The sequence below is a fragment of the Microcaecilia unicolor genome, chromosome 3 (genome assembly GCF_901765095.1).
Source record: "Microcaecilia unicolor chromosome 3, aMicUni1.1, whole genome shotgun sequence".
NCBI lineage: Eukaryota > Metazoa > Chordata > Amphibia > Gymnophiona > Siphonopidae > Microcaecilia > Microcaecilia unicolor.
Window position 1 is genome coordinate 148,377,781 of NC_044033.1, and position 26,963 is coordinate 148,404,743.

The 26,963-nt window shown below is 44.6% G+C and overlaps 1 protein-coding gene across 1 annotated transcript in view; it reads right to left on the minus strand.

The window, feature by feature from the left end:
* Positions 1 to 742: 742 nt before the first annotated feature.
* Positions 743 to 26,963, minus strand: part of CNST (consortin, connexin sorting protein) — a 194,398-nt gene continuing 168,177 nt past the window's right edge. The window contains exons 10-11 of the mRNA XM_030196456.1: positions 14,280 to 14,415; positions 743 to 2,416 (exon numbers count right to left, since the gene is read on the minus strand). Of these exons, the coding sequence (XP_030052316.1) occupies positions 2,208 to 2,416; positions 14,280 to 14,415 (345 nt within the window). The 3' untranslated portion in view covers positions 743 to 2,207. The remainder of the gene's footprint in view (positions 2,417 to 14,279; positions 14,416 to 26,963) is intronic.

Here is a 26,963-nt window from a genome sequence, read left to right on the forward strand (position 1 = left end):
AGCAGACCTTTTGTAAAAGAGATATCAGTGTGAAGCTGCAGGACTGATTCACATAGGCACCGTTTTATTCAAAATCCGTTTGGGGGAGCAGTCGCTCCCCTTGCACCCTACCAACCTACACCTCTGCCAACCTTCCCTGCTCTTAAGATCTCAACAGAAACTAGTGTTAGTTCAACATATGCTCAAAGCAGCAGCAGCAGCAAAATGCCCATGAAGTTGTAGGGCTCTGCTCTCAGACCCCGCCTACTATCTGGAAAACGGGAAGGAGAGAGGAGCACAGCACACCCTGGCTCAGTCCCCTTTCAAGATCATGTTGTTCTGCTACTACAGTGATCAAGTCTTGTACTAGCCCCACCTTATGTTAATGAGTTCTGCAGAGGGGAATAAGGGCAAAAGAATGCATAGAACATAAGGAGCTATGCTGGGCCAGCAGAAAGTGCTGAAGGTGTGGGGAGAAAGCATGAATCAGGTATTTGCAAAATATATTGTCAATGGGAAATAATCAGAAAAGCAACACAAAACACCTTCTTTAAAAAAAAAGAAAAATTCCTGATTTGGCTACAAAAATAAACACAGAAGTTTATCATTCATAACACCTACAATCAGAAGGCCAAAAGATAATGAAGTACAGTTTTCTTGATTAAAAAAATACAGTAAATGACACGTACCTTTTAAGTTCTGCAGATGAACTTTAAAATGTCTTAAAACATTTAAGCATATGATCCTTGATACCAACATTTGATACATTTCTAAATAAATATTTTAATGTAATCTTTGATAAAGATTCAAACATTTATGGTGGTTTTAACAGTTTGGGGTTTTCGTTGAGAGCGTACACACACTAAAAACAATGTTTCCTTGAAAGCAGTTGTTTGCTTTAACAATAAACTTAAAATTGTAATTAACAAGAAAGTCCAACTTACAGTAACTCAAAAGTACAATAACCGCACAGCAATTAGTACTAGAGCAGTATAAGAAGCAGACACATGCTTACCAAAACACCACAGACTGACCAAAAAAAAAATGAAATGAAAAGAAAGAACCATTACTCCTCAGATTAATCTAATAAATAAGGCAAAATATAAAATACAATACTGATCCAGCCAGTAATGCTTACAAATATTTTTTTAAAATTCCTCTCCCCAGGTTTTACACTGTACTGTGTGGTGTAGATATAGCTGAAAAAACCCCAAAAGATTTATACTCTAAAATTACAATAATATACAAGAAGCATCCTTTTGCAGGAAGGAGGGGAAAGGGAAGCTACAGAGTTTTGTCTCAAAACTGAAAGTTTCCATAGAGACCAGAGTCTGAAATTGTCAACCACAGGTTCAATGCTGCCTGACAACGGATACCTCAGGCAGGTGATATAAGCTTCAGCAAAGTAATATCCTGTGGCACCTCTATTGTACAGTCCAAATAGATACCATTTTAGCAATATTTTAACCATGGTAATATACCAGTGGGTGGGTGCCCAGTTCCTTAGTTTTGTACATGATGCCTATGGAACCACTGACCTACTTCCCCACTTTTAAAGTGCTAATGAAACCTAAAAAATAGATGTATTGCTTTTTATGGATATTCTTTTCAAATCATATATACATTTTTCTGACTAAAAGAAAAACGGGAAAAAAACCCTTTTAAATCTAAAAATTACATCTTTAGTTCTAGCCTGCTGTATGAGTGTTTGCTCTTGATAGTTTGACTTTCCAAAAGCATGTAAACAATGTTTAAAACCATGATTTCATCCCAACCACCAAATTACAATGGTTGCTTACAGATTTCTTCAAGATTCCAATCAGGACATCAAGCTCCAAACATCTTTTTAAGACAGTTAATTACTTAAAGAAATAAACAGATATGAGATTTTCACAAGATCAAACTTATTGCATGATTGCTAGATGCTAAATTTTGTTCAAACAGCTGTACATCAAAGTTGGCCTATTGAGTAACTTGCAAAGTTTGTGCAGAAAGGAGGGTGTAACGTTTTCTTCTATTTTTCACTCCATGATAAATGTTTATAATTTAACATTTTTTTCCTATTTACAAGTCCAAGCATAGGATAGTGCATCTTGCAGATCTAGTTTTTAAAAAGGTTAATTTGTCAGTTTTACTTCCATACATGTAGAAAATGCCACCACAGTCTTTACAGAGCTGTTGCTGAAAACGTGATTCCACCAGCAGGTAATGTGCCATTTCTCTCCATTTCAGCTAGGAGGGTAGACCCAATGTTTCAGTTCCTCTATTACTTGCAGAACTTGAGTATAATATAAATCCATGTTGGAGGCAAACTCACTACATACAGGGGATTCCATATCAACAAAGGAGCAGTATAGAGCAGTTCCTCCAACGCTGATAAAGACGGTTACTAAACAGAGAAGGACCAGCAGAAGACAAGAGCCCCCGGCAAGTTCATCTGCAAAGGCAAGATGCACAATCAGGAAAGTGTGATCTGAATAATATTTCAGTCAAAATACTTTGTCCTTTCTATTCAAGTAATAGAATTGGCTAACCAAATAAGGATTGCTCCAGCATGTTTTAAAATTGTGTATTAACAGAAGACACAATTACAAGTCTTATGAGTGATATTTCTCCCTTGAAGTGACCATCGTAATTTCTGTGAGTAAAAAGGCAGTCTGAAAACTGCCCACCCTCTTAAGTGGCAATTTTATAATCTAGGCTGGGGTACTCAAAGGGTCCACAGGCCAGTTGGGGTTTCAGGCTATCCCTAATAAATATGCATATGAGAGATGTGAATCTTTCTCATACATATTCATTAATTGTCCTACCCCTGTGAGAAATTTCTTAAATAAGTTACACAGAATATATATTGACTTTCCCCAGTAACTTTTTAAATATTTAACAATTCTTTATTTATTTATTACACCATCACAAATGTACTAATCTGTAAAAACTCCCTTATCCTCACTGCTTCAATCATTTTGCATTCATGCCATTCACAACTATTGCTCGCACAGAAGTGCTCAGTGGATAAAACACAGAGACTGTGGTGATAATAGTATTGTCAGCACACAGGCTGGATTTCAATCAGTGGCATACAGTTTGAGATTGGCACACACAGCTCGCTAAGCATATTCTGTAATGTGGTACACCTAAATTCTAAGTTGCATAGATGAAATGGGGGCAGGGCATGGGCATTTCTAAAATCTATTTACGTGTTATAGAATACATCCACTCTGCGCCTAATTTAGGCGTTGGGATTTACGCCAAGTAGAACACGGCCATGACTACATTTTGTCATGTGGAGAGGTACTCGGTGTTATTCTATATACCACATGGAAATTTAAGCCTATTCTATAAAATTTATGCATACCTTACCAAATGCACCTAGGTATATATTTTTATTTCTGCATGTAATCTTCAGGCGCCATATATAGAATCTAGCCCTTGGCACCTAAGTGCTGTTCTGCAAATACCTGTTTAACTTACATAGCATATATTTCCAAGGGGGTGTATCAAGGAGTGGCGCATGGGCGGGACTCCCAATTACTTGCATATCTTACAGAACAATAAAGTTACACGTGGCCCTGCGCACTTACACCAGCTCTATGGCTGGAATTAGATGCAAGGGTCTAAATGTTAGGCACGTTGATAGCCAGTTACTCTAGTATTCTATAATGGAGTCCAAGGGCCTAGGTTCTGTTGTATTTGGTTCCTATCGTGTGCCCTTCTGGTGCCTAATTGGAGATCTCCAGTTATAAAATTGCCCCCACAGTTGAACAATGTGGGAACTTTTCATTATATGCAGAGGAGGCATACCCGATGCTGGGGATTGAAACAATGTATTTCAGAAGTATATGTGCCTTATTCCATATGAATAAAAACCTACAGCAAAAGGAGATGTAAGTAATTTTCTTTGAAAATCAGTGCAAAGTCATCAAGCCCAATATCCTTTCTCTGACACTGGCCAATCCGGGTCACAAGTACCTGACAGAATTCCAAACAGTAGACCCATAGCTTATTTATACCCAAAGACAAAGAGGAGACCTTCCCAAGGCTAACAACTTCTCTAAACACTTTTAAAACCCAGTTATGCTAATTGCCTTGGCCACATCCTCCTGTAATAAATTCCACAGCTTAATTGTACATTGGGTTAGAAATACTTCGTCCTATTTGTTTTAAATGTGTAACCTATTAGTTTCATATAACTGTTCCCTATTCACCCATTTCACTCATGATTTCGTAAACCTCCATCCTATCTCCTCTCGGCTGTCTTTCCCAAGCTGAAGAAATCTAAGCAATTAAACCCTTCTTCATAGGGAAGCTATTCCATCCCCTTTATTCTGATTGTATTTCCCTGTATCTTTCCTAGTTCTGTTATATCTTTATTTAATTTGCAAGAAATCTTTATTGAAAACCAAAACATACAGAACATCGTATACAATTATAAGAACATAGCAAAACCATAACAACGCAACCGTGCAAAGCAGAGGGCATTTCAGCTGAGTTACCTGTCTACACCCCTGTCTACAACTGGTAAACAGAGGAAACTTCAAAATTTTTTGTGTATATAAGCAGTGTTCAAGCTGAACAATGTTGTATGAAAGGCTCCAAACAAGCTCCCATTTGTGCAAAAGATGGCGTCTAACAGCCAATAGTCTCTCCAAATCACAGACAAACCAAATTAAGCACTTAGTCAAGGGTGGCACTGTTTGTTTCCAGTGCGCAGCCAAGCTGACTCAAGCAGCACACATAGTGTGGTGCACAAGTAGAGCTTGAGGTGGCTTAAAACCAGGCCCCTTCTTGGGAAACAAGAAAACGACTGGGGACCAAGGTATTGGGCAGTTCAGCCAGCACTGCAACCTTTGCTGAACCACCCTCCAAAAACCCTGAGCCTTAATACAGGTCCATCATATATGACCCATGGTACCAGGTTCCCCGCATCCTCTCCAGGACTGTGCAGAAACACCTGGGTAAATGTGTTGAAGGCGCACAGGAGTACGGTACCATCTGTACATATCTTTAATGGCATTTTCCTGAAAAGGAACTTAAACAGAGACCTTCAACAAAGCCTTTTCCAAGGAGCTCCACTCAACCTCAGTCAACCCCAGTCCCAGCTCCTTCTGCCAGTTTGTATGGTGTAACTTGTAGGGTAGAGAGCACCCAGTGACTGCGGTCCCACAGAAGCCTGTTCCAAGTGTATCCATAGTTTGTGAGGAAGTGCCTGATACCACTCCAAGGCTGCTCTGGCGTAAGCAGGCCGATAACACCAAAAAATATTCAGGACCCCCAACCCCCCCCCCCCCCCCCATCTGTAGAGGAAAGAGCGGGGCAATCGGGGCTGCTTATTAGCCCAAATGAAGCGGAGAAACTGATCCTGTATGTTAGCAAGAAAGCTCCTAGAGAATCGAATTGGAAGGACCTGAAAAAGACATAAAAGTCACGGGAGAGTGTTCATTTTAACAGTAGCTATACGTCCAAACCAAGAGAGCTCCAAGCTCGCCCAGTGCTCTAAGTCTCCAAAAACACTTTTGACCAAATTGGGGTAGTTGGCGGAAAACAAGCCCGATAGAGGAGTCAAAAGAACCCCCAAGTACTGGATGCCTCAAGAAACCCAGCAAAATGGGAAGGAAGACTGCAGAGAGTCCAGGAGCACCCAAGGCAAGGAGATATTAAGGGCCTCTGACTTGCTCATGTTGTTCTTGAAGCCAGAGACCGCCAAATAACACGCAATGACTCCCATAAGGTTGGGGAAAGATAAAGAGGATGGGAAAGCGAGAGCAGGCCATCATCAGCAAAGAGGGCCACTTTATATTCCCTGCCTGCTACAGAAATACCAGAAATATCATGGTCTGAGCATATCGAGATTGCAAAGGGCTCCATAACCATCGTGAACAGCATCGGAGAGAGAGGACAACCCTGTTGGGTGCCTCTAGTTAAAGAGAACATTGCAGAGTTCCCTCCATTAATACGAACACAGGCCTTTGGAGAAGAATAAAAAGCATGGATCCACCCACAAAACTGATGCCAATCCAAAGCGGTCCATGACCTTACACATAAAGAGGCATATTTTCAAAGCACTTTGGGAGGCTAAGTTCCATAGGTTTCTATGGAACTTTGGGAGGCTAAGTGCTTTGAAAATGAGCCTCAAACTGCCAATGGACCCGATCAAAAGCCTTCTTTGGTGTCTAGACCAAGGAGGCACATCGAGATCTGGTCTAGTTTAGCAAAGTGAAGCAGATCTACAATTCGGCGTACATTGTCCATTGCCTGGCGGTGGGCCACAAATCCCACCTGGTCAGGGTGAATTAAAGAGGGTAATATCTTGGGCTAGCCGATTAGCCAGAACTTTTGCAAGCAGCTTGACGTCAGCATTGAGAACAGAGATGGGATGATATGAGGCACACTCATTTTGGTCTTTGGTTTGGGGATGACAGCAATCCACACCTCCATCATGGAAGGGGGCAGCCCCCCCTGACCAAGCCTCATTTAGAAGTTCAGCCAAGAGAGGTGCTAGGTCTACCGCAAATCATTTATAGAAATCATTTGGGAGGCCGTCCAAGCCAGGTGATTTGCCCGTGGGGAGCTACTTAATAGCCAGCTGGACCTCTTTCGGCATAACAGGGTGATATAAGTCTTTGCGCTGTTTGTCAGTGAGAGAAGATGAAATGAGGACAGGTAAGTGTCTATAGCGTCTGGACTAATGGTAGAGTTTTGGCAATAAAGAGTTTGATAGAAGTCCTGAACATGGTGCCAGATCGAGGATGATTTCGTGAGTAGTTTCCCATGTTCATCTTTCAAGCTAAAGATAGATCGCTCTGCTCTCTGTGCATGACGTTTTAAAGCAAGCAACCGCCCTAATTTATTCAAATATTCATAATGGTGCACTTTCTGATGCGACTGAACAAATCTCAATTGGTCAGAGTAAATGTCATCTAATTGGAGTTTGGCCACCTGTAACTCCCGAAGAGTGGCATTTGATCCAGTTGCCTTATGACTAGATTCTAGTCTGGAAATGTTGTCAAGACAGTGAGATAGTTGAACCCTGTTGGCGAGAACAGCAAGTAGCCTGCTGAAAAGTATCCCCTTGACACTGCCTTCAGGGCATCCCATACAATACTGAGGGAGGGGCCTGAGTGAAGATTAAGATCTAAGTATTCTTTCACTATGTCCTCATAGCCCTGTACTATCTCTTCATCCTGCAATAGTAACGTATTTCAGGTCCAGCACTGGTCTCTCCTCCTCCTGAAGAGAAGGAAGAGAGACTCAGACAGGTGCGTGATCTGAAAGAGTTGTACATCCAATATCTGATTGCGGAGCCCCCACCTCCAACTGAGTATCTAAGAGGATATAATCAATACAAGAGTAATAATGATGTGTGGAGTAAAAGAAGGTGTAGTCATGACTCCGAGTATGAGAAAGCCTCCAGGGATCACATAAGCCCAGTGTATGAGACAGATTTTTGAAGGCCTCAGAAATATGATGCATCCAGCCACAACTCCAGAACAATCTAAATTGGGGTTAAGAGTGTTGTTAGTCTGTCTCTCCCCCCCCCCCCCCCCCCCTAGGATTAGCTTACCCCTCGAGAAGGAAGATGGAGTTTTTTGTAGCCTGGAGTAAAATACTTCTTGGTGGTGTTTTGTGGCATAGGCAATGGCCAATGTCACTTCAACCTGGTCCAGAAGGTGAAAAAACAGGAAACGTCCCTCTGGATTATGTCAAGTGTGAAGGATCTGTATCTGCAAAGAGGAGTGTAACAGAATTGCAACCCCACATCTCTTATGTCCCATGGCCTCAGAAGCATGGTAAACATGAGGAAAGCGAGGATAAGCCACAAGTCCCTCAAGAGAGCGCCAAAGGTGCTTCTCCTGTAGAAACACAACTTGTGGTTTTAAGTGGAGCAATTCTTCAAAAACCTTTGTCTTTTCTGAGGTGTATTAAAGCCTTTCACATTATAAGAAAGTATTTTTAAATCAGAACTCACAATAAACAATAGGTAAAAGCAAGATTGTACATATCCATAATAAATAAAGCCCTCCAAATCTGGACAAGAAGTGAAACAATTAATAAAATTGGCCCCAATCCCCTTCCCACTAACCCACCCAGACCCCCCCCCCCCCCATTCATACAACATACACCAAACAGTAGACCTCCCAGGCCCCCTGAGTGGGAAGTAAAGGAATTAACCCACTGCACCGAACGAACCCAGTACTACCCATCCCCCAACCCATACACATACAGACCCAAAAGCTAACACGGTTATCCACTAACACATCCATATATCATCCACACCACTCTTCAGCCACTACAAGTAAGACACGGATACAAAGTACCCGATAACCCACTATCTCTCCACCTCCTAGCTTACAGGAACTAGACAACGTCCTCGGCTCAAGTAGAAAGCGAAGTCATGGAGGTGCAATGGAACTGGAAGGGGCTGAAGATTTCTTGGATTACGTTGGAATCCTGCTCCACCTCTGTATTTTGGCGCAGGTAGCTGGAGCGATGGTGCTAGGTGATGCGTTAGTAGTCACCAGGTCTGCCACGTGCAGAAGCTTCCAGGCAGCAGCAAGCGATTGGACTCAGTGCTGCCGGCCTTGTAAAGAGAAGCAAAGGGAGAAGGGGAAACCCCAATGGTAGCCAATTTTCTCCTTCAATAAGATGTCAAGTGCAAGCTTCATAAGCTTTCGTTGCAACAAGGTAAATTGTGATAAGTCATGGTAGATGGAAATCTTGGATTCATTGTAATCCAGGGAAGAAACCCGACGGGCCTGCTGGAGAATGCGTTCTTTATCAGCAAACTTAGCAAAACGTACTATAATGTCTCTAAGCTTGTTATCTTGTCACTGCCTTGGAGCACAGCGTGCACACTATTACCGCCATGTCCTCCGTCGGCCTCCCCTCAGGGACCCACCAAAAATGCAGGTTCTTTCTCCGCCCTCTGTTTTCAATGTCGTCCATTTTATAAAGAAAATCTTTGTGCTTCCTTACTAAGTCCCTGATCTGTGCCTCTGCATGCTCATTGAGCTTAAGTTCTATATCTTCCACACATCTGCCCAGCTCATGGAGGTCTGCACTCAGTGATGCCATGTGTTCCAAAATCTCCTCCTTGGATGTCTTGATCTCTGCCTGAAAGCCAGTCAGACATTGCTTCGGTTCTTTGGAGAGACATCTCTTTGCTGGGTAAGAGCGTGCATCTGCTAAAGACAATGCGGAGTCTGAGTCAGAAGGTGAGAGCAGGGCAGGAGACATGTGGCATCCAGTGCTCTTTGCTTTACTCATGATAAGAATGCTCGGTCTTCACCGGGCATCAAATATTTAGCTTGCTATCCACATATGGTACTAGATAATGCCAACTGTGGTGCAGTTGAGGTAGGAGAGAACAGACTGAGCCGCCATTCGGTGCTGTGATGTCACTTCCTCCCATTCTGTTACATCTTTTCAAGATGGGTGACCAGAACTGCACCATGAATACTGTCGTATGTGTTTCTTAGTACTTCTAGGTATCATCATTGATCTTCTACAGTACATGGTTTTTATGTTTTTATGTGCTGTGAGCTAATTTACAATGATGAATCAACAGCATGCTCATCAGATAGCACTAAAATTATAAGTAGAGGGCACTTAGCTTTTGCATGCTACAAATAGCTCAGCAGAGACCTCTAGTGCTTTTACCAATACTAGTTGTGCAAACTTTGACTTGGAAGAGGATTTGGAAGGTTCTCACAGATTCTAGAACAAAGGATGTTCTTTCCATTTGTGACTGACAGTGGTGGGAGGAGACAACTTATGGAGACTGTGTTGGTAGAAATAGCAAGTTCAATATGAATTGCCGTGTCTTTGTACCTGCAGGTGCAGTAAGCCTTAACAAGGAACAAAGAGTTAGAGTGTTCCTTCTCTGGAGAAGGTATCAGGAGAGGATAAAGTTGCCAAGGACGTTTTTCTAGAACCTTTTCCAAGGTAGAAAGGGAAATCTTAAAGTAATTCTAAACACTTAAGAGTCTTTATTATCTTACTACTAGCTGCACATACAGGGATGTGAAAAAGTCCTCCCTAATCCTAATGTCCCTATTTTCCAAGGACAAGCAGGCCTATAATTCTTACAAATGGGTAATGTGGGACCACATTGTTGGTCCGAAGCGTATAACAAGCTTAAAAATAGGTCTTTGAACATGAGATGCACTCCACCTCGCTTGCACAAGTGCTCTGCCACCCGCCATGACAGCACGGGACCAGCAGTTCTCTTTTTTCCACGGTGAGGAGAAGACATGTTTGCTATTCACTCATCACAGCTGGTTCAGATTTGGTCTTTTTGTGCCTTCCTTTTTCTTTCTTTTTTTTATATCTCTTTCGGGGTTTACCTTATTTCATGCCTTTCCCATATCATTTTTAGATTGTTTTACCACGCTTGCTAGGCTGCATTTAGGCCTGAGCTCCAGTCTGGTTTTTCCTTTTTCTCTTTTTTTGTTCTTCCCTTTGTTTAGCACCATTGACTCATTTGAGTTGGCCATGATTGTTTTTTTCCTTTCATGTCATCAAATGTTCCCAGTGGCTTCAAGCACTGCACTCAGTGCAACATGACCATCTTTGGCAAGGTCACCCATTCTTGGTGTCTACAGTGTTTGGAGCCTGATCATACCCCCTGCAAACTGTATTCTCTGTCTTCGTATGAAGAAGAGAACACAGTTGGCCAGAGAGGATCAGAGAGAAGATTTTTGGAGCCAAGTCAGAAACTTCGACATTGGTGTCTGAAACCTCAACATTGTAGTCAGCATCGGTGGCATTGGCATCGGGCGTGTCGGTCCATATGGCTGCAAGACCCTTGCACATTGGGAATGGGTCAACACCTGCCTCAACACCAACCGCTATGCAGGCCCCAAGGACCGATCAGCATTGGACCCGACCCTGAAGCTACAAGAGGACTCAACAGCTTCCTCTTTGGCACTGGGGAACATCGATGCCAGGACAAAGGAAGAAGCAATGACATCGATCCCCCTTCACGCATGGTGTTGGGAGCTCCGTGGAACCGAGGATTTCACTGGTCCTCAAGAGGCATCAGTGCCAGGAGGAGCTCCCACTCCATACAGGAGATGCCGATGCATGGGTCTCCACACAACCAGGACCAGGCACCCACTTCAACCCCGCAGATTCAGCAGCCTGCTTCTACACTGGCACCCCAGCCTTTCCGGATCATCTCTGGGCCTTCCTCCCTGAGCTGTTGCAGGGTTCTTGCAGAGTGCATCGGCGTCTCGAGTCCTTGCGCCAGCCGTGCCTCTTGCTACAGTCCTGCATGGCCATCAGCCTGCGGTGAGGTCTCCAATACCAATGCCACTTGCTGTCTCGGCATTAACTGTCACCTGTGTTGGCACACCCTCGATATTGGTGGAGGAAGCTTTGCCAGAGTCGAGGCCCGGAGCCAACACTTTGATGCCCCTCTTGGGGTCATGGTACCTCTATGTTGAGGCAGGCTCAGTCTCAGCACTCCCATGAGGCAATCTTGGGTGACACCAATGAGGAGTGCTCATGGGACTCGGAGGAGGAGTCCTATGGCATCCCATCTGATCCCTACCCTCCATAGGAAAGGAGGAAGTCTCCACCTGAGCTCCTTTTCTTCCCCTTTTTTTGTGAAGGAGATGGTGGCTGCCATCCCAATTCCTTTGGAAATGGAGGATCAGCCCAGGGCTAAGATGTTAGAGGTCCTGGACTCTCCTCTGATGGTCCCGCTTCACAAGATCTTACAGGACATTCAGGTGAAAAACTGGGAGTCTCCTATGTCAGTCCCTCTTGACCCCAAGAAAATTGACACCATGTACTGGATTCAGTCTTCCCCTTAGTTTGATAGGACCCAGTTTCCTCATCATTCCCTAGTGGTAGAATCCTCGCTCATCTCCTGTATCCAATCGTACCGGCTCTACACAAGCCTGTACTTGCTTGTGGTCCTTGGTGTGCAGTATGTCTGATTTAGCAGACTCTCTCCCACCATAACAGGCTAACTCCATTCACTAGCTGGTCAAGCAGTAGAAGGTGTGTCATAAGTTCTTGGCCAGGGGCGCCTATGACACTTTGGTGTGGCCTCTAGGATCTCTGCCCAGATTATAGCGATGTGCATACTCTCATGGCTGCATGTCTCTGACTTGGACCCGGCTGTCCAGCAGAAATTGGCAAATGCCAGGTGCCAGTGGGATAATCGTTTTGGAGAGAAGGTGGATGAGGTTGCTTACCTCTTCAAGGAGCACACTGATACCATCGATTCTCTCTCCTGCCAGGCGCCTTCTGCACTTGCCTCTTCCTCTAGGAGTTTTTTTGCAAGTCAAATAGGAGTACTTATTACTCGCAGAGGTGTAGGTACACCCCTACTTCTTGCCAGCCTCAGCAGGCTCAGCCCCAGCACGCTTGTTCTCGTCAACAGTGTGTGCCTAAGGCCCAGACGGCTCCCCAGTCAAAGCAGGGGGGGGGGGGGCGACGAGCTTCTGACTGACTTCAGCAGAGCATAGCTGCTGTAAAAAGTGACCATCCTGGACAACTTGCCGGTCAGGGGGAGGCTGAAGTTTTACCAAGAAAGGTGGCCCCCTTGAAACCTCCAACTGGTGGGTTTTTCAAATAGTCCATCTCAGTTACGCCCTGTATTGGCTTCAAAGACCACCAGATTGCCCACTAAGAGCACATCATTTCAGCTCTCAGCACAAGCAGGTACTTGCATAGGAACTCTCCACCCTTCTCAAGGCCTGTATGGTTGAACCCGTTCCACCAGGGAAAGAAGGGAAGGGATTATATTCCAGGTACTTCCTTATCTTCTGTTGAACTGAAGAACTGGTTCACAGCCCTGGAGGTAGGACTGAAAACATCTTGGGAACAGGAGGAAACAATGAGATTGCCCACCGAAAACACATCACTTCAGCTCTCAGCACAAGCAAGTACTTGCAGAGGAACTCTCTGCCCTTCTCAAAGCCCTTGCGGTTGAATGTGTCCTACCAGGGGAAGAAAAGAAGGGATTCTATTCCAGGTACTTCCTTTTGCAAAGGAAAACAGGGGGGATGCATCCTATCCTAGACCTGAGGGGCCTGAACAAATTCCTAGTCAGAGAAAAGTTCAGGATGGTTTCCTTGGGCACCCTGCTTCCCATGCTTCAGGAAAACGATTGGCTATGCGCTCTGGATGTTAAAGGATGCTTATACTCATATCCCAATACTTACAGCTCACAGAAAGCATCTTCGTTTTCAGTTGAGGACACGTCACTTCCAGTATCACATGTTGCCTTCTGGCCTCACGTTGGCTCTCAGGGTTTTCACCAATTGTCTTGTAGTAGTCGCAGCATTGCTATGCAGACTGGGAGATCATGTGTACCCTTATCTCAATGACTGGCTGGTGAAGAGCATATTGGGGGACGGCGCACAGGAGTCTATGTGGAGGACTATTCAGGTGTTAGTGCTACTAGGGTTTGTTTTAAATTACCCCGTCCCATCTGCTCCTTGTCCAGTGATTGGAGTTCATTGGAGCCCCGCTAGACTCTAAGCCAGCTTGGGCTTTTCTCCCTAGGTGTGGGCAGATGCTCTTGTTGCCCTCACTAATTGAGTCAAAGCAGCTTGGCAGGTCACAGCCCGGCAGATGTTGAGGTTGTTGGGCCACGTGGCCTGTACTGTTCATGTGACACCCTTGTCACATCTTCACATGAGAGCTGCCAAATGGACCCTAGCTTCCCAGAGGTGTCAGGCCACGAGGAACCTAGAGGAAGTCATCAGAGTTCCACTAGAGCTGGTTCAGTCCCTACTCTGCTGGGCAATTCAATCCAATTTGACTCTGGAACTCCCATTTCAAATTCTGTAGCCCACGAAAGTGCTGACAATGGATGAATCCCACCTAGGGTGGGGAGCTCATTTAGACGGGCTTCACACTCCAGGTGCTCGGTTAGACCAGGAAACATATCTCCAAATCAACCTTCTGGAGTTCCGGGTGATCTGGAACACTTTAAAGGCTTTCAGGGATTGGCTGAACAACCAAGTTGTATTCGTTCAAACAATCAGGTACAATGTGTACTACACGAACAAGCAGGGGGCACCAGATCACGCCCTCCATGTCAGAAGGCCGTTCAGATGTGGCACTGGGTGCACCAGCATAGGATGCTCCTCAAGGCCACTTACCTGGCAGGACAATCAAAACTACAAGTTATTAAATACGTATTCAACTGCAGTATGTTAGTTCACTTTACTGAATATCTAGGACCTATTTTTTCTTAAATCTTAGACCTTGTGATAAACCATCTAATATTAAACCAGATACTTTTTAAATATACGTTTAGGGATCAATATCAAAAACCTCACCCTGATCCAAAGCATCATCCACTTCCTGAAACCTCACTCGCCTCTTTGCAGCTTTTTGCTGAATTTCGACAACATTCTTTCCTTCGTTGTCTTTTCGTTTCTTTAATATGGACACCAGACCTTCAGCCGGAACAATCTGTTAAAAAAAAATCAGAATTAAATGAAACCCTTTCAATTAACATAGAGTTGAAGAGATCAAACTATACCGATATAGTATACTCTAACCAATTTCAGTCTGAAGTTATCATCTTCTCAAACATGTAATATTCCTAGAATAAACATTTACAAGTAGTTAGATTTCTGTAATTTGTCACTTCCCATAATGAGATGCAAAGTTTAACAGCTCTCCAAGGATTCCCAAATTGGCTCAGGAATACTATTTCAGAGTTCTAATAAATTTTAAAATGACACTTTTGCTTGTTCAATCATTTTGTAAAATTAGCAGTGAAAAGTGAGGCTATTCTTGATAACAGAAGCACCTACTGCCTGCAAGCATGGCACCTTTGGCTCCACCAACTGCAACACAAAACCAGGTTTTTATAAAACGGTCTTCCTAATATGTAAGCAAACTTACTTGAACTTGGCAAAAGTGTTCTTGATGACAGGATAAGGGAGGGTTTAGAGTTTACATGCGTATTTTATATAATGTGTGTATATATCCTTAAAATAAGCAGCAAATATTTGCATACTAAATAGCAGTGTCAGGGCCTAGGCTGCAGTGTGGTGGAGGGGCTAGGGCTAGGTGTAGGATAGGATGGTACAGACAAACAGGATGAACCAGAAACAAAAGGTGAATAGGACAGCAGGTAAATAAGCAGGTGTACAGTAGTAGCAACAATAAAACTTAATGCGAGGCCCACTGGATGGCCTGTTAGACCAGCAAGGGTGTGCTGGCCTGGCTTCCTTATATATGGCGGGACACAACCCTTGCTGGTCCAGTAGAACTCCTCTGGGGAGTGGGGGCCTTCTTTCACTGCCTCCATGCAAAGGCTGGATCAAGCCTGTGTAGAAGTTGTGGCTCAAGTTTGGATCATGGGGCCCCCAGGGGCTCCAGCACTCCTGACAAGCAGGTGTAAATGGGTGCAGGTACTTTTCAAAGGAAAAGAATGGTAACTAGTTTAACTAATGCACATATTTCACGTATAAGGCAGGTTGTCTAGAAGACCAAAACTAGTAAACATGCTGAAGGAAAATGCCAAGAACAGCAAAGCTAAAATATGAGCAGTGGTTAAATTAAAAAAAAAAAAAAAGTACAGCATGTAGGATTCAATAGCGCAGGGCAGGGGCGTAGCTATGGGTGGGCCTGGATGGGCCCAGGCCCGCCCAGTTTTTAGTCAGGCCCACCCAGATATCACCGTGTCTCCTCACCCTCTCCCACCCCTGCCGTAGCGCATGTCTTCAACCTTCAACGCTATCGGCGCTGCTTCCTCCACCTCACAGTCTCCGAGTCTGTCTCCTACTCCCGTGGCAGCTTGCAATTTGCTACCGGCACTGCATGACAGCTGACAGACGCAGCTCTACGTCCTGCTCCGGAGGCGGGGCCTTCCCTCTGCCGCGCTGATTCAACTTCCTGCTTACGCAGGGCAGAAGAACGCACTCGGCAGAGGGAAGGTCCTGGAGCAGGTCGTCGGCTCCGCGTCTGTGATGTCAGGCAGCGCCGGTAGCAAATTGTAAGCGCTGCCAAGGGGGAGGGAGGGAGACTGTGAGGTGGAGGAGGCAGCGCCGATAGCGTTGAATACAAGCGCTGTGGCGGGGGTGGGAGAGGGTGAGGAAGACAGTGGTCTGCTTGCCCTGCAAGGGGAGGGGGCTGTAGGGAGAGGTTCTGGACGTGTGTAGGGGAAGGGAGAGGTTCTGAACGTGTGTGGGGGTGAGGAAGACAAAGGGGAGCGGGCTGAAGGGAAGGGAGAGGTTCTGGACGTGTGTGGGGGAAGGGAGAGGTTCAGGACATGTGGGGGGGGAGGTGAAGAAGACAAAGGGGAGCGGGCTGAAGGGAAGGGAGAGGTTCTGGGCGTGTGTGTGGGCATCAGGGAAGGAGTGGGGTAAATCCTGGCCACACTGGATCACAGGAGAGGGGGGCAAGACGAAAGAGAGAAGTGACAGGAAGATGCTGGGAGGGGGTGAAGGGTGGGGAGAAGAGAGGGAGCAGATGCTGGGCTACAAGGGTGGAGGGAGAGAGACACTGGGAAAGGTGGAACCATGTGGGAGAGGCCAAGGGGGTGGCAAGGAAATAAACGCGAGGAAGATGGTGATTACAGGGGAAAGAAATATGGTAATGGGGAATAGATTGAAGATGGAAGGGAATGGATGGCTGGGGAAGTAGAGAGATGGGGAATAGGAGAACTAGTGTGTGGAAAGGAAATGGAAATCTGACAGGTATCTGAAAAGTAAAACAAAGGAAAAGGGGTTAGGATAAAATTTGGGTGGACAGAGAAAAGAAAAGAAAAAAAAAGAGGAAAGAGCTAAAATGGAAAGGTCAATATGTCAGAGGCAAGTGAAGTGAGGGAATGGAACAAGAGAGGAGAAAAAGACAAATGGACAGCAGCTGCTTGAAGGAGAAATAGCAGAAAGATTGGAAAGTTCAAAAGAGAAACTGGATCAACATGATGGAAAAAGAAAATGACCAGACAACAAAGGCAGAAAAGGCATTTTATTTTATTTTGAATCTTAACTGCAATATGATAGCTTGAGAAATGTGCATAGCTGATGTCACTTTCCTCATGAGCTAAAGAGTTTCTGTTTCTATTTTGAGTTGGGAGGTGCTGGGGGAGATGTGGAGAATAGGGGGAGGAAGGGGGTGGGGCAGAGAGAAACTTTTGTGCCCACCCACTTTGGGCTCAGGCCCACCCAAAATTGGCTGTCTGGCTACGCCACTGGCGCAGGGGTTCTCAGCTTACGTCTCTGAAGGCCACAAAGTTTTGGTTTTCAGAAAAACCAAAATAGGTAAATCAGTGAAGTACTTACATCTTTCTTCATTTCAGTTTTGCTTGGACATTGTAGCTGCTTGGTTACAGAAGAATTGGCTAGTGTGAAATCCAGCTAAATCTGTTGTAGCTTGAATAACTAGATGCTCCCACCATCCCTTGCTTGCTCCAATTTTGATAGGTCCTGCCCACAAGGTAGTTGATTCTTTTAAATATCTGGAAGTCTATGAGGCATATTTTCAAAGCCCTTTAGACTTACATAGTTCAATAGGTTACTTTGAAACTTAAGTTTAAGTGCTTTGAAAATAAGCCCCAATGACTCCCAACTTTCTTTTGACTGCCAGGTCTTGGCCACTGTAAGAAGCTGCTTTTAGCCTTATGTCATTTTTGGTCTATTTGTGGCTTTGTAGAAGACACTCAGGTTAGAATACTGTAGTTCAGTATATCCAGGGACCATTATCTGCTTATTTATGTGGCTCCAAATGGTCCAGAACAGTATCATTACGCTATTATGTCATGAGCAAATTTGACCATGTGACCCCTCTTCTTTACAATCACTACTGGCTTCCTGTCTCTTACAGGATCCAGTTCAAGCTACCATCTCTGGCATAAAGGCATTGTATGCTAATCCTCCCCTTTCCTATCTTCTTTAATTAGTCTATATACACCAACCAACTCACTTAATGCAGTCATCCCAAGATCTCCAGCTGACTTTCACGTACATGCCTTGAACTCTACTAGGCAAAACATTCTTTTGCATCACACCGATGCTGTAGAACCCCCTCCCAGCTCCTTAATGTACAAGACCCTCCCACAAAACATTTTAGGCAGCAAGAAAGACCCATTTCGTTATCCTGGCATTTGGGAACTACAGCAACCACTAAGGATTTGCGGAACAGAAGCGTGAGCCTTCGTTTTCTTCTCCTGTTGCCCCTACTAGGGGTCTCTTTCTCTCTACTTGGCACTACATTTATCTTCTCTTTTTTATGTTCTTTCCTTAATACAAGAGTTTCACTCATTTTCCAGATATATCTAATTTATCTTGTAAACTGCTTTCGTGTACCTAACACAATAGGCATTATAACAAATACAAATACACAAACATTTTTACTCTAGAGTTTTCATCTGACTGCGCTGTCTGGCTTTTTCCTTCTTTTGGACTCAGTCTTTTCACAATATTTGGCTTACTAGACAGGCTGCCCTTTGATTTTCTTGCTTTCAGAGCAAGGGTATTGGGAAACCACAGATAGCAAATAACCATGACAACTGTAAAACAAGACAGCAATAACAAAAATATTTTGCATCTAGTTAAAATTTAAGCCAAACTTATAAAATATTTTCAGTACGATATCTGAAGCCCAAGTCCATTATTTTAAAAAGTAGGGAAAGCATATGGAGCATTATTATTATTATATTCTTGATATACTGCCTTTCTGTGTTACAAAGAGGGGCATAATCGAACGGGGCACCCAAGTTTTCAGGACGGCCCCGCGAAGTAGCGGGGAAATCCATATTATTGAAACAAGATGGGCGTCCATCTTTCGTTTTGATAATACGGTCGGGGATGCCCAAATCTCAACGTTTAGGTCGACCTTAGAGATTGTCGTCCCCGGTTTTCAGCCATAATGGAGACTGAGAACGCCCATCTCAAAAATGACCAAATCCAAGCCCTTTGGTCATGGGAGGAGCCAGAATTCGTAGCGCACTGGTCCTCCTGACATGCCAGGACACCAACCGGGCACCCTGGGGGGGCACTGCAGTGGACTTCACAAATTGCTCCCAGGTGCATAGCTCCCTTACCTTGGGTGCTGAGCCCCCCCAAAACCCACTCCCCACAACTGTACACCACTACCATAGCCCTAAGGGGTGAAGGGGGGCACCTACATGTGGGTACAGTGGGTTTCGGGTGGGTTTTGGTGGGCTCACATTTACCACCACAAGTGTAACAGGTAGGGGGGGATGGGCCTGGGTCTGCCTGCCTGAAGTGCACTGCACCCACTGAAACTGCTCCAGGGACCTGCATACTGCTGTCATGGAGCTGGGTATGACATTTGAGGTTGGCAAAAAAATATTTTAAAGTTTTTTTTTTTAGGGTGGGAGGGGTTTGGTGACCACTGGGGGAGTAAGGGGAGGTCATCCCCGATACCTTTCGGTGGTCATCTGGTCAGTTCGGGCACCTTTTCACGGCTTGGTCGCAAGAAAAAAATGGACCAAGTAAAGTCAGCCAAGTGCTCATCAGGGACGTCCTTCTTTTTTCCATTATTGGCCGAGGATGCCCATCTCGTAATCATGTCCCAGTCCCGCCTTCACTACGGTGCCAACATGTCGCCGTGAACTTTGGTCGTCCCCGCGATGGGAAGCAGTTGAGGACGCCCAAAATTGGCTTTTGATTATGCCGATTTGGGTGACCCTGAGAGAAGGACACCCATCTCCCAATTTGCGTCGGAAGATGGGCGCCCTTCTCTTTCGAAAATAAGCCTGAAAGAGGTTTACATTAGAACTGTATCAAATAGCATATTTTACTAAATACCAAATATGAATAATGGGCATTGAATAACATAACAAATAAAAGAAGCAACATGAAATCAGAGATCAAATGTTTATTTCAGTAGGATTTAGCACAGTAGAGCTCCAGATTATTTGTATTCAAATTTAAATCATTGTTCAGCTGAATACAAATAATATATTCAAGGCCAAATCGAACACGAATATTCAGTACAGCCCTAGTTTACATATTTTTTACAGGTACTTTCTCTGTCCCTAGTGGGCTCACAATCTAAGTTTTGTGTCTGGGGCAATGGAGGGTTATGTGATTTGCCCAGAGTCATGAGGAGCTGCTGCAATGGGAACTGAACCCGGTTCCCTGGTTCTCAGCCCACTGCACTAACCATTAGGCAATTCATCCACTCTTTCCAATCCTCCTATGTGCATGTTTATGTTTGTGTTGTCTCTGACCAACCAGGAGGAGAGAGGGAAGGGGGTTGTTTTTGATGTGTTTAGAAAGCACGATCAATTAAATCAAGTATGACAACTTATCTAAACATTAAAGAGTCAATATTTTAACACACAGGCTGCTGCGGCCAAATTAAATCTAGATGTTCAGCACCTATTACCTGGATAGGGCAGTCAGTGCCAGTACTATACAGATAGTGGAAATGTTCAGCCTACTATCCAAATAGCTAGCTAGATAAAGTTAGGACAATCTTTTTGTTGTGCTAACTTCATCTGGATAGTTATCCGGTTAGTGTTCTGAATATCATTGCTAACCAGATAACTGAGGACTGTCCTCACTCCACCTGGATAGCACTGGGGTAGTCTGTAATACATTTTCAATGACTTATCCAGATTTTACTACTGTAACTTGCTGACCTGGAAATGTGTTTTTTTCCTTTCAATATTGAACCTTAGAGGCAGTGGCGTTCTTAGGGGGGCGGACACCCGGGGCAGCGCCCCGCCCCCCCCCCCGGCAAAAGACACCCCCCCCCCCGTGAAAGAGCCCCCCCCGGGTGCATGCTGCCGGGGGGGGGGGGGGGGGGTGCCGCAGTGCGGGCCTGCTGCGAGTTTACTAACTTTGCTCGTTCGCTGCAGCTCCCTCTGCCCCGGAACAGGAAGTAACCTGTTCCGGGGCAAGAGGGAGCTGCAGCGAACGAGAGAAGTTAGCGAACTCTCGCAGCAGGCGTGCACCGCGGCACCCCCCCCCAGCGGCGTGCACCCGGGGCGGACCGCCCCCATCGCCCCCCCTTGGTACGCCACGGCTTAGAGGCAGTTTCAACAGATTTTAAAGGATGGATTTTACAGTTTAAACCAGGATGCTATTGTCCCAAGACTAATAGGTAGTGCCCATATCAACCACTAGCAAACTACACAGCTCAATCACTAGGGGGGTCTTTTACTAAAGATTAGCTCAAGTTATTTGCAGCAGGACCCACAGAAATAAAATGGTGTTAATATATACAGTGGGGGAAATAAGTATTTGATCCCTTGCTGATTTTGTAAGTTTGCCCACTGACAAAGACATGAGCAGCCCATAATTGAAGGGTAGGTTATTGGTAACAGTGAGAGATAGCACATCACAAATTAAATCCGGAAAATCACATTGTGGAAAGTATATGAATTTATTTGCATTCTGCAGAGGGAAATAAGTATTTAATCCCTCTGGCAAACAAGACTTAATACTTGGTGGCAAAACCCTTGTTGGCAAGCACAGCGGTCAGACGTCTTCTGTAGTTGATGATGAGGTTTGCACACATGTCAGGAGGAATTTTGGTCCACTCCTCTTTGCAGATCATCTCTAAATCATTAAGAGTTCTGTGCTGTCGCTTGGCAACTCGCAGCTTCAGCTCCCTCCATAAGTTTTCAATGGGATTAAGGTCTGGTGACTGGCTAGGCCACTCCATGACCCTAATGTGCTTCTTCCTGAGCCACTCCTTTGTTGCCTTGGCTGTATGTTTTGAGTCATTGTCGTGCTGGAAGACCCAGCCACGACCCATTTTTAAGGCCCTGGCGGAGGGAAGGAGGTTGTCACTCAGAATTGTACGGTACATGGCCCCATCCATTCTCCCATTGATGCGGTAAAGTAGTCCTGTGCCCTTAGCAGAGAAACACCCCCAAAACATAACATTTCCACCTCCATGCTTGACAGTGGGGACGGTGTTCTTTGGGTCATAGGCAGCATTTCTCTTCCTCCAAACACGGCGAGTTGAGTTCATGCCAAAGAGCTCAATTTTTGTCTCATCTGACCACAGCACCTTCTCCCAATCACTCTCGGCATCATCCAGGTGTTCACTGGCAAACTTCAGACGGGCCGTCACATGTGCCTTCCGGAGCAGGGGGACCTTGCGGGCACTGCAGGATTGCAATCCGTTATGTCGTAATGTGTTACCAATGGTTTTCGTGGTGACAGTGGTCCCAGCTGCCTTGAGATCATTGACAAGTTCCCCCCTTGTAGCTGTAGGCTGATTTCTAACCTTCCTCATGATCAAGGATACCCCACGAGGTGAGATTTTGCGTGGAGCCACAGATCTTTGTCGATTGACAGTCATTTTGTACTTCTTCCATTTTCTTACTATGGCACCAACAGTTGTCTCCTTCTCGCCCAGCGTCTTACTGATGGTTTTGTAGCCCATTCCAGCCTTGTGCAGGTGTATGATCTTGTCCCTGACATCCTTAGACAGCTCCTTGCTCTTGGCCATTTTGTAGAGGTTAGAGTCTGACTGATTCACTGAGTCTGTGGACAGGTGTCTTTCATACAGGTGACCATTGCCGACAGCTGTCTGTCATGCAGGTAACGAGTTGATTTGGAGCATCTACCTGGTCTGTAGGGGCCAGATCTCTTACTGGTTGGTGGGGGATCAAATACTTATTTCCCTCTGCAGAATGCAAATAAATTCATATACTTTCCACAATGTGATTTTCCGGATTTAATTTGTGATGTGCTATCTCTCACTGTTACCAATAACCTACCCTTCAATTATGGGCTGCTCATGTCTTTGTCAGTGGGCAAACTTACAAAATCAGCAAGGGATCAAATACTTATTTCCCCCACTGTATATATATATATATATATATATATATATATATAATAACCATTAAGAACACAGTAAATGATGGCAGATAAAGACCCGCATGGTCCATCCAGTCTGCCCAACAAACCCTAGGTTGGCGGTTCAGGTCAATGGTACACTCTCAGATTTCTTTCCGTTGGCTATGGGTACTCGGCAAGGCTACCCTTTTATCACTCCTATTATTCATTCTTGCGCTAGAACCTTTACTGAATAACATAACGGCTGTCATGCTGTGTGGTTCCCAGTCACCCATGCTTAAATGCTGGTCGTCCCTAGACTTGGTCGTTTCTGATTTTCGGCGATAATGGAAACTAAGGATGCCCATCTCAGAAACGACCAAATGCAAGCCCTTTGGTGATGGGAGGAGCCAGCATTCGTAGTGCACTCGTCCCCCTGAAATGCCAGGACACTAACTGGGCACCCTAGGGGGCACTGCAGTGGACTTCAGAAATTGCTCCCAAGAACATAGCTCCCTTACCTTGGGTAGTGAGCCCCCCAAAACCTACTACCCACAACTGTACACCACTATCATAGCCCTGACGGGTGAAGGGGGGCACCTAGATGTAGGTACAGTGGGTTTCGGGTGGGTTTTGGAGGGCTCACATTTACCAGCACAAGTGTAACAGGTAGGGGCGAGGATGGGCCTGGGTCCGCCTGCCTGAAGTGCACTGCACCCACTAAAACTGCTCCAGGGACCTGCATACTGCTGTCATGGACCTGAGTATGACATCTGAAGCTGGCATAGAGGCTGGCAATCAATATTTTTAAAGATGTTTTCTGAGGGTGGGAGGGGGTTAGTGACCACTGCGGGAGTAAGGGGAGGTCATCCCCAATTCTCTCCGGTAGTCATCTGGTCAGTTCGGGCACCTTTTTGTGCCTTGGTCGTAAGAAAAACACGACCAGGTAAAGTCGTCCAAGTGTTCGTCAGGGACGCCCTTTTTTTCCCATTATGGTTCGAGGACGCCCATGTGTTAGGCATGCCCAAGTCCCACCTTCGCTACGCTTCCGACACACCCCGTGAACTTTGGTCGTCCCCGTGACGGAACGCAGTTGGGGATGCCCAAAATCGGCTTTCGATTATGCCAATTTGGGCGACCCTGTGAGAAGGACGCCTATCTTCTGATTTGTGTCGAAAGATGGGCGTCCTTCTCTTTCGAAAATAAGCCTGCAAGACTCCAAGTATTGCTGACAGTATTCAACATACCAGTCAAGATGTCTTCCTCTCTCCACCCCAGCCCCAGCCCCAGCCCCAGCCCCAGCCCCAGCCCCAGCCCCACAGCACCCTCATTTGCAGCATTTGACAATAAAGTGATCTATAACACTGGAGTTGCTAAAGCATCACCTGTCTTTTGCCAGTTGCAGGACACAGACCATAGAAATCTGTCCAGCATTGTTCTCAGTTCCCCCATGCTGGATTTGGCTAATTTTTCAGTCTTTGCCATTTGCGGAACACAGACCATACAAGTCTGTCTGGCATTGTCCTCAGTTCCCATGTTGTGTTTCTATCCCCTTTCTATTTAGGTATCCCCTGCGTCTATCCCACGCATTTTAAAATTTGCTCACAGTTTTTGACTCTACCATCTCTCCTGGAAGGGCGTTTCAGGTGTCTATGACCACTCTGTGAAAAAGTATTTCCTGATGTTACTCTGAAGTCTACCTCCCTGCAACCTCCATTCATGTCCTCTAGTTCTACCGCCCCTACGTCTCTGGAAGAGGTTTGTTTGAATATTAATACCTTTTCAAGTACTTAAATGTCTGTATCATTAGAATAATTTGTCATTATTTATCATTTACAAAAGCCTTAAAAACTTTTTATAGAAAAGATATCTTTCTTAAAGGAAAGATTTCAGATATTCTGGCTTTTATTAGGATTTTGTCATACAGGGTTTTTTTAATGTGGACAAATGGGCTTTTTGTAGCTTTTAGTAAATTTGTTCTTCTTATGTAACTTAATCTGATGTAATATTGTATGTCCCAAGGTCTGCTTGGTTTCCTGTTATTGTTATCTGCATAGAACCATGTATTATATCATATCACCGTTCTCCTTTTCTCTAGCATATACATATTCAAGTCCTCTAGACCAGTGGTTCCCAAACCTGGTCCTGGAGGCACCCCAGCCAGTCAAGTTTTTTGAGATATCCATAATGAATATTCATGAGAGATATTTGCATATACTGCCTCCACTTCATGCAAATCTCTCTAATGAATATTCATTGTGAATATCCCAAAAACCTGAATGGCTGGGTTGCCTCCAGGATCTGGTTTGGGAACCACTGCTCTAGTCTCTTCTCATACATCTTATGGCACAAACCCTGTACCATTTTTGTTGCCTTCCTCTGAACCACCTCAAGTCTTTTTAAGTCTTTGAAGAGATACGGCCTCCAAAACTGAACAAAGTACTCCGAGTACTCACCAATAACTTGTACAGAGGCATCAACATTTCCTTTCTTTTGCTAGTTATACCTCTATGCAGCCTAGCATTTTTTGGGCAACAGCCACCGCCTTGAGATCCTCAGGCATCATCACCCCAAGTTCTCTCTTCTGATCATGCGTGCTGACCCCATAGCGCATACTGCTCTTTTGGATTTCTACATCCCAAGTGTATCACTTTGCACTTCACATTAAAGTGTAACTGCCATTCAACCATTCTTCTGATTTCTGTAGATCCCTTCTCATGTTGTCTAGTCCTCAGGGGAGTCCACTCTGTTGCAAATTTTGGTGTCATCTTCTAACCCTTCAGCAATGTTGCTCACAAATATGTTGAATAGAATCAGCCCCTGTACTGATCCCTGAGGCACTCCACTACTTACATTTCATATAGGAAAGTTATATGGTTCAGTCACTAGGTTTCACAGTAGAATTTACAACAAATAAAATGAAATACACATCTGAATCACTACGAACCATCCTAGCAGGGGTACGGATGTTGCAGCAGGGGTAGCATTGTGGGGAAAGCATGCAGAGCATGCTTTATGGATTAATTTCCTTCTGAGTATGAGCATGCGAGTATGTGTGTGGGGGAGGAGAGGTGGAGCTTTTTTACCACAGTTAACTGGCATTACAATTATTACCATAACACAAGTTAACTGGAAAACTGGCAGATAACATGGAAAAGTTAACCTAGATGCAGTTAACTACATCTTTCAAGGGCAGTTATCGGCTAGGGCATTAATCTATGTTAACAGTTTGCCTTGCGTACTGATGTTATGGTTGACTTTTCTCAAATTTGACCACCCCCCCCCCCCAAAAAAAAAAAAAAACATTACCATGGAAATTTTGCATTTAACACATGTTGTAAATTGACATTAAGGTGCATCAACTACTAAACCTTATGGCACTTCAGTAATTTTTGCCTTGTGCACTCACTCAGGTTGTAAGAGGAGACCAACTGTAACTGTTTGTAATTTATTAAAAACCTATTTTTGGATGATATATAAAATACCAAAATAATAATTTATTTACCAGTTGCAATATAATTACATTACATTGCACTTTGGATTTATGTCACTGTCCTTCTGAAAGGACTCACAGTAGCTTATAGGAATACAACAACTTAAAAACACAACAAATAGCATAATACAAAGGCATCTGGGTCAATATTATCCCCTCTTCATCGCTTCTCTCACAAGGGATAATGAAAAAAAGGACACAAAACTAACCCCACCCAAACCCCCAAAATGTCAAAACCTTCACACTCTCAATCACAGATCACCCATCTCCTTGGAGTCTGACAGTCTCATGCTACCAGGCAACACCCCACATTCTCTAAGAATCTTATTCCATAAAGATTTTTCCAAATAGCACACTATGGGACTAAATACTTTTTAAATAAAGTCCTGTCATATCTGACAGGGTAGCACAGGTGTGCAGAAAAAAAAATACAAGCATTTAGAATTCAGCCAGGTTCTTATGTGAAAGTTTTCTTATAGAAACAGAAAATTTAAGTCTGCTTATCCATATGAATATCTAAGCTCTACAATCCCTTCTCTTCTCTTTCCTCTGTGCTTAACCCATGCTTTCTTGAATTCAGTCCTTGTGTCCACCACCTCTACTAGGAGGCTCTTCCATGCATCCTTTTTGTTGTTTAATTTAGAGAACTGCTTATTTTCAAAAAAAAAATGTCTTTACAAACCATCCATTACAAAGTATCCTTTTTCTTGGTAATTTCAAGTTTATGCCTCTAACCTCTATCCCCAACC